We start from the raw sequence: 21,443 nt of genomic DNA, 5'->3' as shown, positions 1-21,443 counted from the left end.
TTTTTCTTTTATATCCTTTCCCAAGCTCTAGGCTATCGCTGTATCAAATTTCATTAACCAATCATCATTCATGTAATCGTAACAAACAAACTTACATTCACATTATAATATTAATAGAGATGTCATGAAAATTTAGATATTCAATACTTTTATTAAGTACCGTATCGGTATTGCTCTTTGGTAGTAATTACCACCAACTTCAAAAAAGTTATTTTTTTAAAATTTACACTTTTCAGTTAGAAATAGGAGTATTCCCTCTCATTCCTCTTAGCCCTACTTCACCATTAATATAACTTTTTGAATTTCTAATTAGAAAATACCTTTAACTTTGGTTGGATATAGAGTATATATATCTAGTAATATAAATAGTGTGTATAAAGTCGCTTAACTATTTTGCCACCATATAAAATATCTATAAAATTTTAGTTCCTTTAATAACTGTTCTGAATATTACAGCCTTTGTAAATACTCTATTTGATTGAAAAGAGTGGCCATTGAGTTTCTTATATGTTCTTCTCACGAGCACAACTATTTAAGAACATATGGTAAAATCAATTATTTAAAAGAAATATTTGTAGTGACGATTCAAAAACGCTTAGTGTAAGCATAGTACAATAAGTTTATTTGACTTTGTTTTTTTAATCGAACTATTAAAAGTATCAAAACCAAATATTATTATTTGTATAAAACTTAATCATTAATTATCGAACCTTGTGCTGTAGAACAAAAACTTGGTAGCATGGATTTCAACCTTGCAAGTTTTACAAATTACTTCGTAAACGCACTTTGATTATTGAAGTGATAAAACGCTCAAACGGGGTTAAATACAAACTCATAAAAACATTCAAAACCTTCCCCATAAATCCTCAGTGCGCGTTACACTGAAATAAATTTGATATTTCAATTTCATACCTAACACTTGGTGTATAAAGTTGAATATTGATTACATCCAGAGTGAACACTCGAGTTTAATCCTTATGATCGTAGAACTAGGACACAGAGTCAGTAGTAGAGTGAGACAGATCAGTGAGCCGCTCTCTCGGGAGCGCGCCCTCTGAAACTACCCTCACCTGTACATTAAAGACGCCGACTGTAGTACACCCACAGAATACCTTGGATATGTCAAGCAATATAAATAGAATTAATTATTTAGTTTTTTATCTACAATTTTCAATCGACAATTATTTCAACAGGCTTGATAACCTCGAAGCCTAAGGTCATCGGGGTGTCAAGGAGGGTTTACATATATCATTGCGTACGAATTTAATTCATAGAAGTAATAAGATTATCTCTTTTATTGTGTTTATATATATTTCAAAGCAGGTTTTGTCTGCAGTTATGTGTCTTTGTTGTGTGTATAAAGTATAGAGTGTATTGATTCCGAGCGATGCTTAAAATATTTTTTTCAAAGTTCTGATTTAATTCGAAACATTTAATTGAGCTTTTTACTTACCTATGAACTGTTATTGTTAGCCAAACAGATATTTCAAAACATGAAACTATTATCTTACAAATAATAAATGTGGGACAATAATTGAAGCATAGGAGGATCTGGAAGGACAGAAGGATCATCAAAACCACCAAGGTTCGAGTTATGAGGGGCTGAAACCTGGTCCCCTAGACTGCCGCTAAATTGATGCCTTAGAGATGTGGTGTTGGAGGCGACTCATGAAGATCCCTTGGACGGCCTCTTTCTTAAAAGTTCCAAACCAACCATTCCATATTAAAAGTACTGAAGATAAAAGAAAGGCTATCGTCGACTGTGCAACTATGAATTCTGAAGTTCTTTGGTCACATCTCCTGAAATTAAGGATCGATTGAGCGGTTGATAAAGCAGCGCCAGGTAGAGGGGAAAAGTGCGAGAGGACGCTCACCCACACAATGGACGGATCTTATCAAAGCAGTGGCCCAGACTGTGGTGGAGTGCTCCCGCAATGTTACAACCCGCCACCAGTGGAGGAACATCGCGCGGGAGGCATTGTGACCCAAAACTAAGGAGAACAACGACGACTAATGTTGCATCATCTTAGCGACCATGACCACTCTTATCAGAGTGACCGATTGAGAAGAAGTTTGAATTGATTGAATGAATTGTATTAAGTTAGGCATTCGTAGCGAAGTAACAGGCCAAAAACTAGAAAAAGTGCGCAAATATAAATATTTAGGTACGTGGTTAAATGAGAACTGGAATAGCGACAAAGAAATCAAAACCAGAATTGAAGTGGCTCGAAGCACCTTTAGTAAAATGAAACAAGTACTTGCTTTTGCTTCCTTGCGCACTCGTTTACTGCGCTGTTATATCAGGCCCATACTTCTATACGGATGTGAGGCGTGGACTATTAAAGAAGACCTCAAGAAACTAATAGAAGCATTTTAAATGTGGGCTTATAGACGTATGTCGACTGTTAGCTGGACTGACAAGGTCACGAATGAAGTTCTGCGCCGAGTGAATCAAACACGCAAACTTATGCAAACCATCAAGATGAGAAAAGTCGCATATTTAGGGCACGTGCTTAGGCACGAGAGGTAGGAACTCCTACGTTGTCAGAAGAAGAGGCGTAGGTCGCAGAAAAAAGTCTTGGCTGCGCAACATCCGAGAGTGGACTGGTATCGCGAGTGCAACAGTAGTATTTCGCCTCGCGAAGGTCAAAAAGTTGAAATTACAAAGCTGACTGCCAATCTTCGCTAGTCGGAGAGGCACGCGAAAAAAAGGAAAGGAATCGTACTGAACGTCAGAAAGTTATACAAGAATTAAATTAATAACATGTGAGAACGATATTGGTCGTTCGCTGAGCTACGCGGTACCCTGTGTGTGTACCAGGGCGCAGGGCGCGCCGTACCACGTCCACAGAAATAGCAATTTCATTATAATTTAATGCGTCTGTTTACCTTCAATACAAAGCCGGAGCGCCCCGGGCGCCGGGCGGCGGACGGCTACACAACGGGGCGCAATAATCTATATTTTAAGTATCCAAAGCCCATTTGAATGCACATAATAATATGATTTTGATTTGCTTCCTGAAGTAAAAGGATTTAAATAGTCCTATAATAGTAATTATTTAAAATTTTCTTAATGTATCACCTTTCTGTGACCACTACCATAATTATGTGAATAATTAACCTTTATGAAAATCAGTGACGAGTAGGCAGGGCGTTCAGCTGACAGTAATTGATACACCCTGCCTAATACAATGCAGGGCAACTAAGAATTCTCGAAAGACCCAAGAATTCTGAGCGGCACTACAACTACGCTCGTCACATGAGATATTAAGTCTGCCCAGTAATTTTACTTTACTGCTTCACGGCAGAAATGAAATAGAGGATTGCAGTTTGTATGGCAATTTGTCATTATCGTAGATAAAACCATGAAACTTTGTATTTAGGCACTGGATAAGAAATAATTTATGAGCATTTGTTCGAGCATTTTTGAAACTTTGACCTACATGGGGAGGAAATAGGAGATAATAGTTCGCAAGGAAATACTATTAAAGAGACCGTCTACAATGACAAGGGATATGCGGTGTATAATATTAAGAGCAGCAGAAAGAGCAGTTTGTATGTGTACTATTTGAGAAGTATCCTAAAAAATTAATAAAAATTTCCCAAAGTAACTATTCAACGCGGACGAAGTTGCGGGTAAAAGCAAGCAATCTAAAAAGGGTTATGTAATGTTGTTGGGAAATTGAAATATGGCTCAAGGACACAGCGGCGGTGGAAACGGTATTGAGGTCATTTGGAAACAGTTTACGTATTCTCGGAAACCATAAACATTTGACATGGAAATATTGCATTACCTATATTAGATATACAGCGTCATACAATTTAAGTTTCGTGCCATGTGAATAACGAGAGATGTCAGCCTATGATATGTTATTTAGAAAGGGTTGGTAATTTAAGAGAACATAATATAACTGTTATATCTGTATTTTAAGGTTTCCACTTAGAATTAAAATATACAGTTATTATTAAAATCAAAAGATAATTAGGGCATAGTGCCCCCTTACAATTCTAATCCGGTAAATTGTAATCCTCATAAAGATTTATCACGGAGAGTGTTCCGAAGAGCCGTTTCACCTGATTCCTACTGCCAAATTCCAGCTTGGTACGACACGCCACAAATTAGGATATCATCCCCACTATCTGAATGTGTGGCGGTCCTCCACAGTGCGGTTTTCAAGGAGCTTTCTTCCATCTGTGATCCCTTTGGTGTTGCAATAGAATGTGGGCGGCGGTGATGACTTAACACCAGGTACCCGTACGCACGTTTGTCCTCCTTTTCCATAAAAAATGATAATGCCGTTCAATAAGTGATTGTGTGTGAATATAACCCTGAGAGATTTATAAAACATGTTAACAACAGCAACAACATTGATTATAAATACTGAAATAATCTTTTAAATAATGTAAATAATGGTTGGTCATTCAAAATAATACAAAAACTTTTGGCTGAATATTGAAATTCTATCGCTGTATATAATTGGTATGAATCGTTAAGCAAACATTCTCTCCTCACCAAAGTTCACCCCTACACCTGTAAGTACGTTCGAGCGTGTAACAAGCTCCGCTGTCTCCCCCCGCCTCCCCCCGGCGAGACCCACACCCGCTACCAGGGCTGCCAACAGCACAGTGTATATATTACATTAAGTTTGTAGTAAATTGTAATACATTTTTTTTATGAGAAAGTGTAAAGTGCAAATGTTTACCTGATAGTAAGTGATACGCCATGTCCATTACAATGCAGTGCCGCTTAAAATTCTTGATTGAACTAAAAATTCTGATAGTTGCGATATTAAATCTGTTAAGTCTAGTAATTTCAGTAACTACGGCGACGTTTACACCGAGAGACAATAATACTCCCACATGTTTGGTTAACGGCTGAAAATGGCGCCTCTACGTCCACCGAACCTAGCCCACATTCTGTGCTAAGTAGTCTCCCAGTGGTCTATAATAATACCGGAACTGATCGATGTCTGAATATGATAGAAGATTGGAAATTAACACTGCCAGCAATTAATAATACTCAGATAATATTAGTCAGTCAATGATTTTTATTTATTTATTTATTTATTTATTGAAGCACTATGAACATTTTTAGCATCGTTGTGATTTAAAGGTCGATGAAACGAAAAAGCGCGGCAGAAAAAATAGACAGACACATAAAAATTCATAAGATTTTAACGTGGAAGAAAATGAGATAGGAAGCATTATACAGTGTTTTCGTACCAGGCAATCATAGTTGAAGAAGAGATTGTCTTATGATGCGAGTATACCTTAATATATTCTGACGTAACGCGCACGACATACCACTACATAGACACCAGGAGATCATAAATATAGTAGCGGTGATAATAATGTCTTTCATAGCGGTTGAAATCATGTGTCATCCTAGCAACATGTACCAGGACTTCATTTGCCTTTAGAGGTTCATGCACAATGCATGTTTCACTTTTGCCATGTGTACTTTGTACGCACGCAATTTTTATTTATTTATATATCTTAAGAAGATATTCATAAATATAAAAACGTGGCAGCCCTGGTCACCTCAGTGAGGTATCCTATTACAATCCCGTGCACGTCACAGATCTTAAGGATTTCCCCTCCTTTGAATTTTTATGTCTTGTTACGGCTTCAAATGATTATTCGACATCGCAGATTTACGACCGATTGCTGATGGTGTTGATAGAAGAGAAATGATTATTGTATGATAATAAGTCGAGCGTAGGGTTCTGTCGGAGCTATTTTAGCTTTTGGATAATTAATGGCAGTTTTCATGCTAGTAGGTTGTAGTTTCTTCGGTAGATCGTTCGTAGGAACTTATCTTAATATAATATCAGAATACAGAACAATTGATATACATCCAGAGTCCTGATGTTTGTTTTCAGTGAACTCTTAAACTAATGAACTCTTAAACTAATAATAATCTTAAACTAACTTGAGAGATAGGATAGTTTTAATTTAGATTTGGGACCCATAATTATTTTTATTTCCAATATTTGTTTTGTATTGATATATGTATTTTCTATGAGAGAATTTATATAACCACGGTTTGACATTTCATAATCAAATAGGGCATTTTTTTACAAAAAAATTCTTGATGTTATGAAAATATATTATTAACCAATACATAAAAAAGCAGTATTTTATTTATTACGTACAGAACAACGTCTGTCGGGTGAGCTAGTAAATCAAAAGTTCCTAATTCAACTTAACCTGTACTGTTCTTTACCTGTCACATGAGAGGCATTCGAATATTTCATGTTATTGAAACATCACAGAAACGTTCCCTCTTGTGGGTACCGATAATGAGGTTGCTGAGTGCGGGGTGGGGCGCGGTGAGTGAAGGACGAGGGACCCGCTCCGAGAAAATTGGATTTGGGCTAAACAAGTCGTTAGATGATTTGTGTCAGAGAGATTTGTTACACTCTGACGTTGAATTCTAAAAAATTAAATGTTGGATTTGGTTGTTTCTCACATAGATGGAAAAAACCTTAGAAAAGACAAGTCGGCGACCTCTGCTTCGCCCGCGTATTAACTTCTTTACTTTACTTTATTTCTGAACCCAGGGGACCCAGTTTAATTCTATCACGTGAAGTATTCCGAAGAGCTGTTTCACCTGATTCTTACCGCCGAATTCCACCTTTGCACGACACGCCACAAATTAGGATATCATCCCCATGATCTGGATGTGCGGCGGTCCTCTACAGTGCGGATTTAAAGGAACTTTCTTTCACGTACTACAAATCTGTGGAATGAGCTTCCTTGTGCGGTGTTTAAGGGACGATATAATATGGGTATCTCCAAAAAAGTACATCTTCCTTAATGGCCAACAGCGCCACTGTTATTCCTCTGGTGTTGCCAAAGAATGTCAATGGTGATCACTTAACACCAGATGAACCGTACGCTCGTTTGTGCTTCTTTTCCATTAAATAAAATTATGATCGGATTGCTATAAATCAAACACTTTAGATGTTAAGACAGGCACGTTTCACACCGTATGTTTAAATACGAAAACACACGTGGGAAACCCTCAAGGTGGTAGTTTCTTTTTCGATTTGTTCATTTGATAGAAGTAAAGGTGAAACTCAATCACGGAGCAACTTATAAAGAGTTCAGGATACACATATATTCCACCTAGGTACCAGATAAGGCAAACTAAGTCAGTAATTCTTTCCTCTGCCACCATACAAGTTGTAAGTAAAATTTGGCTTTATCAGATGGGTCCTTGATCTTACAGCCACAAGTAAAGAGCTATGAAAGAAAATGGTGTCTTTTGCCATTTTCTCGCGCCTCAGGCGTATTATTCCAACGTTTTGTAATAATTTACTAAGGTATTGTGAGTCCACGGTAATTGCGAACTGAGTACGACTAAATATGAATGTTTTTAGCGGGCATTTAAAGAAGGTACTTCTTAGAAGGTGTTCCTTTATGTCTGGATAATAACTTTTTATTCTATGGTTATAATCGAAGATACCACCAATGAGTCATTAAATATGTTAAGTTTGTACAGCCAAGAGCAATAAGAATAGTATAAATAACTTTATATAATATGAATTAAATATTGTTGATTCAAGATGTTACCTTCTAATATATTTATTGTGCTATGTTCAAAAGGACTCTGAATCGTCTTTGAAAATGGAAGATGTTGTAATGTGGGATCGAGGAACCATGTCAACAGACAGAAACAAAGATCGACTCAAATTCCTTTTGAAATAGCTGTCATTCCCGGGAACGACAGAGCGACAGTTGCACGACGACGAAATGATATTAATGATCGTTTCTGTTTGTTGTCAGGTTCCGAACTCCCACTCGAGGCTCGCTGCGAGGTGCGCCCTTCGTAAATGAATCCAGCAGTTACGGTTCAAGACACACCGACGCGAGCGGCCATAAGAAAACCCGTGCAAACTACAATGAGAGTCACTGGCAACCACACCCACTAGATCAAATAAAAAATTGCAATCATGGCGGAGGAAGGGCCACAGACAATATGGCAGAAAATAGACAGCACGATGGTTCCTTTTGTCAACTTAGAGGTGCGAGAAATGAGGGAGATTTTATGGGAGAAAATACAAGAGCCAACTTCGCAAAGAAAAATAATTTTGGTGATCGTCTGTATCGCTCTGCTGTTAGACAACATGTTGTATATGGTGATCGTGCCCATCATACCCGACTACCTGCGCTACGTTGGCGCGTGGGGCGAGGATGCCTACGACCACGTCGTCACCCTTGAACCTATCATTGAAGGCAACAGGACTATCATACCTACTAAAATCATCCCTGCTTCACATGAGGGTCAAGACTCCGCAACCGGAATTCTTTTTGCATCGAAAGCTATAGTACAACTCATGATAAACCCTTTCTCTGGTGCCTTAATCGATCGTATTGGATACGACTTACCAATGATGTTTGGACTTATAATAATGTTTCTATCGACATCTATCTTTGCTTGTGGGAGAAGCTACGGAATGCTTTTTTTTGCTAGAAGCTTGCAAGGCGTGGGCTCCGCATTCGCTGATACGTCTGGATTAGCAATGATTGCGGACAGGTTTACTGAAGAAAATGAGAGATCAAAAGCTCTAGGAATTGCTTTAGCGTTCATCAGTTTTGGCTGCTTGGTCGCTCCACCGTTTGGGGGAGCTCTATACCAGTTTGCGGGGAAAGAAGTACCATTCTTGATACTTGCGTTGATTTCTTTATTGGACGGATTCATGTTACTACTGGTAATGAAACCTCTAAAAACTCAAATAAGAGAAGCATCCCAGCCGAAGACAGCGGGTACTCCAATATGGAAACTTCTGATGGACCCATACATTGCAGTATGTGCAGGTGCACTAATGATGTCCAACGTTGCCCTAGCTTTTATAGAACCAACAATTTCACTGTGGATGGAAGATAACCTGACTAAGGATAATTGGAAAATTGGTATGATCTGGTTGCCAGCATTTTTTCCGCACGTCCTCGGTGTCGTAATTACAGTAAAAATGGCAAAGCAATATCCTCAACACCAGTGGCTGATGGCCGCCGGTGGCTTGGCTTTAGAAGGGCTGTGCTGTTTTATTATACCTTTTGCCAGTTCGTACAAAATGCTCATGATTCCTATTTGTGGAATTTGTTTCGGTATTGCTTTGATCGACACCGCTCTATTGCCAACCCTGGGATATCTCGTTGACATCCGTTACGTGTCAGTGTATGGAAGTATCTACGCTATAGCGGATATCTCGTACTCGTTCGCCTACGCCGTGGGACCTATAATAGCTGGTGAAGTTGTGGAGGCAATAGGCTTTACTGCCCTTAATATATTCATCGCGTTTAGCAATCTACTGTATGCTCCAGTTTTGATGTATCTAAGGCATATTTATGACTTTAAGCCATTTGAAAACGAGGCAAATATACTAATGGCTGATCCCCCCGATAAGGAGTATCAGACGTATACCCTGCAAGATCAAAGACCTGTGAATGGGGATTTCAAGAATCATTTAGAGTATTCTAGCGTGCAGGGACAAGATACCACGCAGGAGTCGAATGTAGACGGCACGGGAATGGAATATCAGCAGCAATACCAGAATTACTCCCAAGGATATGAGCAACAAAGCTACCAACAGGAGCCTTACAGCCAACCGCGGCAACTGCCAGTCCAGCCGCAACCTCAAGCAAGTAACCCGTTCAGAACCGCGACCACTCCCGGGCCTGCTGCTGCCCCCGCACCCTCAGCGGCTCCTCCCGTACAGAATCCAGTGCGGAACCCATTCCGACAAGGCTTTTAGAGCTCAGTAGTATTGTTGTCTATTTAAATTTAACTTGTTGTGTAATTATAGTCTTCTAGTCTTCGATCACTGAGCCGCATTCGTGTGACATCATCATCTTACTCGATGTCTTTAGTAACGTGCTATATGTGTAGTACTTATACATTATTGACTTGTTCACAAAATGGTATCTCAACATTTATGTACGTTGACGCTGTAGTTGTGTTATTGGATGAAACATTCAATTTATTGAGACGCCATTTTCTCAGCATTTATCTTTCTCTATTAATTGTTTTAATATTATATTTTACTGATTACCACCGTTAAAATGTTTCTAACATTTGCTGTAAATATCTAAAACCAGCATCGATACTTTGTGTTGTATTTGATGTCGTATTTTAATATTTTTAATCTAAGAAACTGTAATCTTTATTCGAGTAAAATACACAATATCAACACTAATTCTGCCATGAATATAAATCACATAATGCTGGCCTAAATTAAATCAATCTACTTTCTTACCCACATAAATTAATAAGTATGTTAAATCATATGATATATTATATTTATTTCCTAACTTTTTAAATCTTAAGATCATATTTGAAATATGTCTTAAATTTTTCACGTAGCTAGTTACATTGTCTTCGATGTGTGTATATTTGAAGTAGGTTCTTACGTAAGACATTACTTGTATTGGCTTACAGCAATATTAGGCTACTATATTTACTTAGATATAAGAGTAACGATATATCAATTATAATATCAATTAGGTAAGTTAGCTCTCAACTTGTGATAGCTCGTTGCAACCAAGGTAACCAAACATATCAGAATCTTTTGATTCACCGTAGCTTAAGATAATTTATTAAATATATTTTTGTTTGTATAACAACTAGTTATATTTGTATATTAATCGATATTATAATACTTAATATAGACTTAAGAACTTACATATTATTGAGGTGATTCGAACCTGAGAAATGAAAACTTGATTCATATTTGAATAAATGAATGGATTCAATATCAATTTCAAAAATGTCACGTTTCATAGCAAGAGTTTTAATTTTTGAGACGCTTTCTTCAGTTCTAACTTATGGTATCAAGAAGTACAAAATTAAGAAGAAGTTAAGAACGGTATTTTTCTTAGAAACAACATTTTTGTAAAAATAAAATCACTGATAATAATAACGCATTGGTTGCGCCAGGGAATTTAAGTGGACTGTATTTGTGGGGTAAATCACTCAGGTGAACAGAATAGGAATAATTGGAATAAAGATAATGGCCGGTCCTCGTAACATAGAGGATCCTGGGATCCTCTATGTTACGAGTTAGTGAAAGTGCGGAGTTACGGGTTAGTGAAAGGGTTGCATATTATTTGGACAACTGGCATTACCACGTTTTATTATTATACAATTATTACACTATTATATTGTATAAGTTGTGATCAATATTGAGTCGAAGTAATTATTCATTTAAATAATTCTTGTCATCAAAAAATATTTAAAGGTTGACTACACGTGTTTCGTCGTTATTTCTGATATATAAAATAAAAATCAAGGTAAATAAATTCAACGTAATTTTCTGGTGAAATGTAAAACTAGAAACGTTGAGATGACATTAAAGTTTCATTTACATTTATTGCGAAACGAATGGCTTAAGGCGAAGCGTAAGCAGAAAACACGCAAACATGGTGTTTTTAGACAAGTTTTGTGGTGAAAGTATAGCATTTCGAGCTATGAACACTACTTAATCCTGTTACACATATCCTTAAGTCTTATTTGTAGGTTGCTTATGCTCGCTGTTGGTTATAGTTAACACTGCCGAGCCTTTTTGAACTACCACTTTTCTTTGAAGTTAAACAAGTTTTTTGGCATGGCGTGACGCATTTTTTTGGTACTTCTCTCAGAAAAGTTGTACTTATTTGTGTAGGTTAATTTATTCAGATTAGAAGTGAATAACGAGGATTGTAAGCATATAAACTGTTTTCCACGCAAGAATTTTGAAAATATTGGCTTTGTTACATAGAGTGCGGGCCGGCAGCCGTGAACTCATACATCATCGCTGGCATTTAGTGTCGCCTTAACCAGAACAAAACATTGTCCATTTCTCATGACGTAACATCCGAATCACCTCAACCATAGCCATAAGAGGCGGCCATCAGATCTGTCAGTTTGTACGAATAAAATTATAGCAATATGTTAGATGTGACAGTTATAGCAACGTGACCGATTCGTCAATTGTTGGAGTGCGGTGATAGAACACGGAGCCATAGCCACGCTGCTCTCAATATATTTAACTTTCAATATTATTAACAATTTATTCATAATGTTGCTGAGATATATACATGTGCTCCTTCCTATAACAACGCGTTCCGCGTCATAGAAAGCCGCTTTATAGGATTCGTATAACGCGTTTTTACGACCTCGTAATTCATAATAATAATAATTAATCAGAATTCGTAATAAGTATTATTTGCCTAGTTTTACGATTTTATTAGGGTTTTTAATACACAAATTTAATAAAATTAATTAATTTTGTAATAACACAATTGACACACGTGCAAAGATACGCGAAGCTAATTAAGAACCATACAAATAATTAAAAATATCACAGTACAGAAATATGTATGTGAGAATTCTCGCGTTATATCGAGACATAGCCGTATTATAAGTATCATTGAAATCGCGTATTATGAAAACGCGTTATTAGCGTACCGTGTTATAGGGAAAGCGTATTATATTTAACTCTAGTTACTACAAATCGCACATATTCTGCTTGAAAAGGTCTCTAAAGATAAAAAACACTGTGTCAGAACATCATATTTATAGCCTTTTCAGTATAAATTGACGGGTTGGGAAGAAACCGGCCACGACAGGTTTCGTAAGATTAACCACAACCCATTTTAGTATCAAAATTGACCATAATTTTTTTCAAATATATATAAATGTACCGTTTTTAATTTGATTTTATGAATGAAGATATATTCGTTATCTATTAATAGATATACGCGAAGCGAGCGAGCTAAGTAATTAGTGATGGGAGTGTGACTATGGCTTCGAGTTTAAAGTTTGCTGTGTCGAAATTTTAAAGTCCTTCTCACACAGTGCTACACAAGCGAATCGATTCCCGTATCGTTCATAAATTTTGATTCAAATTAAATTTGTGTATATAATCCCAGAAGTGAGGGTTATCAATTTAAAACATAACAAATTGTCAACAACAATTTCTTTCTGTTCTGCTGAACTAAGTTCATATGAGAAGGACTTTAATAATTTAAAAACATATTCTATTGTCGAGCGATATAATTAATGTATTATTTAGTAATTTTTATACCATAAGATTAGCCTGCAGAGTACAATAGGAAATGTAGTTCTCGGTCACAATTCTGTATGTTGTAAAAGCACACTACTGTTAGTATATCAAATCAGGTCAAAGACCAAGTTAAAGTCATGCTAACTTCAAAAACTTTGCAAACCGGCAGTAAAAAATATAAATTTGACTAACGCTTTGTAAGTTTATATTGTCTGTGACATTGGCAAACATTTTTATGCCATTGAGATAATTATCGCGTATCCATCTATTTAAGTCGCTCTCTTAAAAGCGGTATAATTAGTTTGTAAGTAATATCTGCTTATAGTTGTCATTATTTGAATGTTTTTAGTAATTATTGTAGTGTTAATGAAGAGTCGATCAGAGAGATCTGTAACGATGTAATTTAAGGTCAATTTTCGTGTCAAATTCTCCCGAAATTCAATTAATTAGTAGTTTGCGCTGAGAAGTGTTTATAAGAGAATGTATATCTACTGGTGTGTTTCTACGACAGTTGCGTGTTGTAAGTAAGGCACATTAATATATTATTACACATTAAATTAGGTAATTTATTATAAAATCAAGATAAATTTCGACTCTAAAAAGAGCGTAACTATTACTACACATCAAAACTTAAGTAAAGTATGATAAGTGCTTTACACAGTGATTTGTCTGGGCTTAGATTAAGGATTGGTATCCACTGGACTACTAGATACCGCGCTACCTAAGAACAATAGCTTTTTTATTACGGTAACTATTAGTTGCTTATGTGCGTGGCATCTTGACACTCATCTTACAAATTTTCTAACATACGCTTCGTTTACATTGAAATTAATAAAATACAAAATGCTTAGGTACTGATGATATGTGATCCTAGTGTCTTTCTTATTTATTGTTGTATTATTTTTACAAAGTTTTACTATGCAACCCGGGTATTTTAGTTTCAATTATTATCAAAGTTTGATATTGTGGCACGTCAACGTCACACATTGTTCTCCACGAGGCCACAAGAGACTGGCTCGAGTACGCCCACGGGCGTAGTATTAGTTGCCGCACTTTACGACTATGCCTGTGCTATCTAGTTGGATCGCAGCGGTCACCAATTATTATCATCTAAGTGTCTGTGTATGTTTTGTTAGTCGCTATAGAGAGAATGGCGATCTATAGTTCTGAGTGCGATGTAAACAGAGGTCAACCGTACCGTGGCATCTCTTAGAGTTATCTAATATGGTAACTGTCGTAGAAGTACATGTGTCGGTAACATTATTATATCGCTTATATTAATTGTAAGGTATTTTGTCTAATATTTTATCTTAGCAATAATATAACCAGCTATATATCACATACATATCATTAGCGTTAAGATTATACAACTAATTATATAAATTAGGATTAGTACATTATAAAGCCATGGCCACACTAGCAGGCCTTCACCGAACGATTCGCGTGACGAATATGCTCGCGCCGCATTGATGGATATGGAAACACGCACAGTTTTACGACTAGAAATATCAAATACTAGTTTTGTATTACATATTGTAACCGAAATATTAAAAACTATTAGCTGCCCGTTGCATTCGCAACTAAAGGTTTTATCTCAATAAAATGTTTAATATGAGAATAATCATCAACAGAGAGAGTTGTCATACTGAAAGATGCAGGGCAAGCCTGTCAGCCATTAAGTTGGCATACTGACTTCCCATTCTGCACGGACGCACGTCAAGAAAGGGTAATTAAATAAGATTATTTCAAGCAATTTGTAGCGATTATTCGATGTAATATCGGTTGCTGTTTTTTTTACGCCCAGACTAAGGGCTACCCTCCAGGATAACGGGAAGGAGGTGGTGAATGCTAATGCATACCAACGCAGCCTATGACTGTGTTGGATATGTGAGACTCACGTAAAACATAATTGCTTAAATCACACCTGCCTAAACACAACCTGAGGTTGGCTTTGGGCGAGTGCCCTTTAAGCCTTCATCGAAGGCGACCTTCTCTTAGGGAGAGACAGGCGCAAGCGGCACTCCCTATGGAGTATCCGCTGGGATATAGCACAGAAGATGCTATCTAATTGGGACTAGTGACATCAGAAGGATGATCACAAACAGGAAGTATCAGTTGCTGTCTGAATACCACAAAATTTATAAGCGCGAAGGTATTATAGTTCAGTAAAGCGACCACAGCGTCACTGACTCTTGGTATGATAGTGTGGACATGGCTTATTGTAAGTATTTTTTATGAATGTTGTGAATTTACGCACACGGCTACCCACGTGGTACATTGCCATTTAAGTATATATATTACTATATTATATTAGATTTTACATTTCAATATAAATTATTATTGAGCTATGCAAAATACATATCGTCTGGCGCCAATTTGACTAACATTTGTGATAACCAATTATCTGTATACAAAAAGAATTTTACCATTGTAATGAATACATAAATCTTCAGTCCATATTTTTACTCGCTTCATTCTTACAGAGTTATTAGTTACGAATGATTGTATGCTTGTGAATGTATGATTTTTGGTTCTGTGTGTTGTGTGTATGTAGAGATATACTTTAGTAATCTTTCCATGTCTTCGCTACAAGCTGCAAGCACTAGTTCCGTCTATTATAATTACAAACTATAAAAAACTGTGTTTGGCACAGTCTCTCTTCCAAATAATTTTATTATTTTTAAAGTTATTCAAATTCAAATTCAAATATATTTAATTCAAAATAGGATGTGACATCACTTTTAAAAGTCAAAAAATTACCACCCATTCCAAAATGAATGCCTCAGACCTGAGAAGAATGGGCGCAACAAAGTCAGCGGGCTTTTTTTTTTCATCGAATAAATATGTTTACAAAGTAATATTGTACAATTAAACTTATTATTTATTAGCCTGAGGGTGGTCACTATATTCCCAATCTGTGGTATCATTAAGAAAGTCATTTATGTTATAGTAACCTTTACCACAAAAACGTTTTCTAACAATTCTTTTGAATAACGTTATACTTTTGTTTTGAAATTTTCTGGGATCGTGTTGTAAAAGCATATACATCGCCCCACAAAAGACTTACTAACTCGACTTAGCCAAGTAGTAGGCATCATAAGTTTATGCCTGTTCCTGGTGTTAACATTATGGTTATGACAGTTTCTGGCAAATGTTTATGTATGACAGTTTATGTGTGGCGTATCATATAATATATTTAATAATAAAAAATAAAAATATATTCGAATACACATATACAGATCTAGATATTATTTATTGAACTTTCTACAGCCCCGCGCTGACCGCTTTCTCTGACTCGATAGCACCAGAAACGGTGATCTAGGATCATAGTAAAATATATCCTGAAGTATTTTTTATGACAATAAGGGACGAGACGACTAGTACGTTCAGCTGATGGTAACTGATACACCCTGCCCATTACAATGCAGTGCCGCTCAGGATTCTTGAAAAACCCAAAAGTTCTGAGCGGCACTACAATTGCGCTCGTCACCTTGAGACATAAGATGTTAAGTCTCATTTGGCCAGTAATTTCACTAGCTACGGCGCCCTTCAGACTGAAACACAGTAATGCTTACACATTACTGCTTCACGGCAGAAATAGGCGCCGTATTTAAATACTTCTAATGGTTAGTGTTTGCAGCTAGTAACGTTGTCTATTAGATCGATACCCGTCCGCTAGGTCTATTTAAAATTGTATATTATTTAAATTTAATACTTAACGATCACATAACAGTACAATGATGACATGCACGTCAATTTCCAATGAGGCTAAATGATAGAAAACGGTTGCCGTTTCATAAATCAATAACGGCCGTTTTCAATAACCTATCTACCCTTAGTTTAATTTACCAGAGGTAGACAAATCTATACTTTTGCGCATAATTACATTTCAATAACCTATTGACAGAGAGCATTGGACTATAACTATATTGGACATAACTATGGATAGATAAGATCTTGTCATTAAACGGTGACAGGAATGTATTCGTAAGCTGAACTAAGGATAGATAGGTAATTGAAAACGGTCGTAAATATTCAAATTTGGAAGCGCGCGTATGTTTCACCTTAATCATAAACTAAACTCAACATGTCTCGCCTTTTATTCAGAGAGTTTTTATGTAAAGTAAGTTACATAAATTCAAAACTTAATTCACATTCTAGTCACATGTATATTTAAATTCTTAATTATAAATAATGATATTAATAGATATCAATATGTTTTTCAAAAATGTAAATATCGAATAAAGGCACACAGAATGAGTGATAACAATAAGGCCTTTCGCAGATGACACACTTTTTGTGCTATCGAGTCTGCGGTACACAAAAAGTCTGCATTGCGTGCAAAATGTCTTTTTCAGATATTTTACAGACTCAACGCACACGACATACACTTTCGCTCATTTTGTCGACAGAACTGTAGGGATGTACACGCAATGGAAGAACAGAGATTGTGGTGTATTATTTCGTACTTGAGATATAAAAAAGAAAAAGAAATACAGAATTTTGGGTTCATCTTATTCTTTAAGAACGATTATAAAAGGGACTGTTTCATATTTATATATTCAGTTCTAAAACTATATCCAAATAAATTTGCACACTTCATCCCACAATTTTCATTTTTTAATTTCTGCCATGATACTCTGCTAAAGATGTATCATACAGTGCTAGTATGTTTTCTATTTCTTGAATCAACATCGATACATCGATGTCTAGCGCCATGATACACGTCAATCACTAGCAAGTGATGGCTATAGACCAAAGTGAGCGTCGTCTGCGTTAGCGCGTGTTAACGCGAACTTTATTTATTTTTTTGTCACACTTTGTGTACGTCGAGGTGCGGCGCGGTCCGTCAGATCTACGTAGATATTTTGTGTGTCAGACTATACTGTACTTTACTGTACTGCATATAATTCTATATGATTTATTATCACAGACTAAAAGTGCGTCACGGATAGTCTGTCGTCTACGATAGGCCTAATACTTATCAGCACATTATATATCACTTTATATTTATTTGTGTGCAAAATCGACTCAATAGCTTAACAAAATAACTAGTTCTAGTATATAATATGTCCAAAAGGACAATGTGTTTATATACTCTACTAGTTCTTGCAGTAATTCTTAGATAAAATGTTTGTGATTACGACCAAGTGATTTAAATATACCAAGTCATGTTGTACCAAAATTGATTGATTTAAAAGTTTATGTTTTTGTAAAAACACACATTTTAAAAGATTTTTCGTAAACAAAGATAACCAAATTGTGTCATTTTAGTAGATTATATTAATTTTTTGTGTTATTAAATAAATAAAAATAACAACATCATATGTGGATCCCTTTAAGTAGGTACTCTCAATCAAATCAAATCAAAATCACTTTATTCATGCAGGTCACGGAAATGACACTTAAGAATGTCAAAAAAACAAAATTCTTATTGAATATACTTCTACTTCGTAGAGGATTGAGCTAATACGAGGAAGTAGCAAGAGACTCATTGCCCTCTTTTAAATCATGATTTACATTTTCATCCTTTTACAAATCATTTCAATTACAATATAATATGTAAAGTTATGCAACAAACATATTCAAACGTCAAATAGTAAATGCCTTACACGAGTAAGTCAAAAAAGTAAATGTATATTAATACAAAGTTATTAAGTACAGTAGCTGCATCATCCACACACACCGTAAATAAATAAAGGTATTCTGTGAGCATTTTATAAGCGATTTCAAATAAAATCACATAGATAGTAGATGTTATTTTGTTATTATTTTTAATTTTTTTCTGTCTGCTACTAGAATAGTATTATTTCAGTAAGTGAATTTTGTAATTATTTTTGAGATAAATAAGTTTGTTTGATGTTGATACATAGATCAGTTGATCGGTTGATTGTAATCAAATTGCGGGTAAATCTTGTTTCGCTGATGTCGGAACCCTCGCTCATTGGATCGTTAACGCTAGCTTTCATCTCGTACAAATTGAGTTGGCGATATTTTATCTATTTATAGTATTTTTTTTATTTGATTTACATTTTAGATCTTTATCTTAATTTTCTTGTATTGTGGGCAATGTTCTGAACAAGTTTTTAGTGTAACTGATAAGTAAGGTTGCTAAATTTAACTTTCATCGTATCCCTCGTCTACTTAAGGCTGGGGACTGAGCCAACGGCCTTGAGGAATCGAGCGAAGCTAGGTTACCTCTACCGTACAAAATCGCCATAGTTTAAATTCAGAATTAGAAGTATTTTTATTACAAACATAATACATTTTCTTTCCAAAATTAACAAAACTATGTTATGTTAAATAGTATTGGTAAATAGTTAATAAGTTTTCATACAATTTTTATCTAGATTGAATCATTAATATGGCTCCAACTATAAAAGTTAAGGGTACTCTGGTGAATTTGTATCGCCATGTCTATGAAAGGTAGAAATGTAAAAAAATATTTTTTCTTGTCAAATTCTGTAGCTATACCTATAACTATTTTTCTGTAAAAATTAAGGCTTAATATAAAACGTTTAGAAATTTTCATTGAGTTAAGTTTCGCTTTTTTGATGTAAGATCTTTGGGAGCCTTAATAAACCATAGAGTATAAATTTTAAAGAGAACAAAAACATTTACAATCATAAAACTAAGTGCAGAACTTGGTTGCATTTTATTAATTTGATGTAAATCATCTTCCATATATTCCATATATATAGTTGATATTCCCTGACTAACTTCATAACGCTCATATAATAAAACGTATTTATCGCAGAGATTGTTGTAAATAATATTATATAAGTATTTTGCAGTGTTGTATCTGGTCTGAATGAAAAAATAGTTATCAGTAACATTTATCTAAATTAGGTATAAATTGAATGACTATATAAATGTAAGTAATCGTTGATGTAAGATTAAATTTCTCTCTGTAATTAGTATAGTTTATAAGTATCTAATGGCTGTATATATATAGTCAGTCCTCAACCCTTGAACGAGTTGATTAAATCTAGTGTGGGATTAGATCTAGCTCTGAAACCCAACTGACATATTTAACTGTTTAAATTTTGCTTGATAATACTTAAGGAAAATATACTTAATAAATATAATGATTATTAGTTTTACTATTATAATAATATGGAAATATAAAATTATTCATCAAACGAATGCTTCGAAAAGTAATATATTAAATCATAATGTAATAAATTATATTAGTGGAACACTTCAAATGTCTGTACACAGTCATACTAAATTATATAAAGAACAACTTTAAAACTTCCATTGCATTATCATTAAAATTGTTAAAAAATTATAGGTCAGCAGACTAAATATATCTATTTGAATGTATGTATATCGAAATGTCTATTTTAAAAATATTAAAGTCGATAGTTGAATACTTGTTACAATTTAAGAATATTTAAAATGTAAACTCATTAATGTATAGGATAAGTGGACCTTAATTGAATTGAGGACAGTTATTGTAAAATTTATAAATGATATAATTATATAAGGTAACTTAGAAGGTCAACCAAACATATAACCTTAATTCTATAGTTAGGCCAGTTATTTTAATGGTAACAGCACATCTAACTGTATAATATTATAACATCCAAAATTCTATTTCTTCTTTTTAATTTGGACAATTTTATTTATTTTCAAATCCCGCTGCTTTTGTGGATTCAGTCATATTAACCCATTAATACATAATGATTGATATTGTAGCAAAACCTGTGGCTAAACAGACTTACTAACATATTCCGTTGTATCACTCATATAAAATATTAAATTATAGTTATAAAAGATGTTAATCCGATAGGTAATTCTAATTACCGATGGGTCGTCGACGTGTTTTAGTGTGAACGATACTAGACCGTTCATCGATCCGACAGGTCAATCGACTAGTTCAAATCGTGGACTGTAATTCACCTTCATATTAATAATAATAAGATAAGACAGTCTATTACGTTGCGAGACCGAATCGACTGTATGGGTTCGTCGCGATTATATTGAATAAATTCGTAATATTAAAATTTTATTGTTATAAATTATTGAGGATTCTACTAGCTAAAGTTAATAAAAGCATTATTACACAGATACAAATACATATTTTGGCGTACTTAAAATATCAACAGATTTTTTGTACATGATTAGTATCTAGTGGTGAAAATTAGTTCATTATTTACTTTCTGTTTTAAACGGACGACAAACGAACTCCTTTTTTACGTCTGTCATAGTCAATGAATTGAACTAGTCCATTTGAAATATGTGAATCGTCGACCGGTTGATTGAACTGATCCGTTCATTCAACGCCCATCACTAATTCTAATAAATTATATTCTATGTAGGTGTAACTGTAGTTAGTAGCACTTACACGTACTCTCACAGTCTGTATATTTCGATTGTATTGTTGTAAAT

The 21,443-nt window shown here is 35.1% G+C and overlaps 1 protein-coding gene across 1 annotated transcript in view; it reads left to right on the top strand.

Moving 5' to 3' along the window:
- LOC126974530 (vesicular acetylcholine transporter) overlaps window positions 1-19,596 on the top strand; it is a 56,381-nt gene extending 36,785 nt beyond the window's left edge. Inside the window, exon 3 of the mRNA XM_050822045.1 lies at window positions 7,792-19,596. Coding sequence (XP_050678002.1) covers window positions 7,959-9,761 — 1,803 coding nt within the window. The 5' untranslated portion in view covers window positions 7,792-7,958 and the 3' untranslated portion in view covers window positions 9,762-19,596. The remainder of the gene's footprint in view (window positions 1-7,791) is intronic.
- Window positions 19,597-21,443: the final 1,847 nt, after the last annotated feature.

The sequence above is a fragment of the Leptidea sinapis genome, chromosome 32 (assembly GCF_905404315.1).
Source record: "Leptidea sinapis chromosome 32, ilLepSina1.1, whole genome shotgun sequence".
Classification (NCBI taxonomy): Eukaryota; Metazoa; Arthropoda; class Insecta; order Lepidoptera; family Pieridae; genus Leptidea; species Leptidea sinapis.
This window is presented reverse-complemented; position numbering and strand designations above follow the sequence as displayed.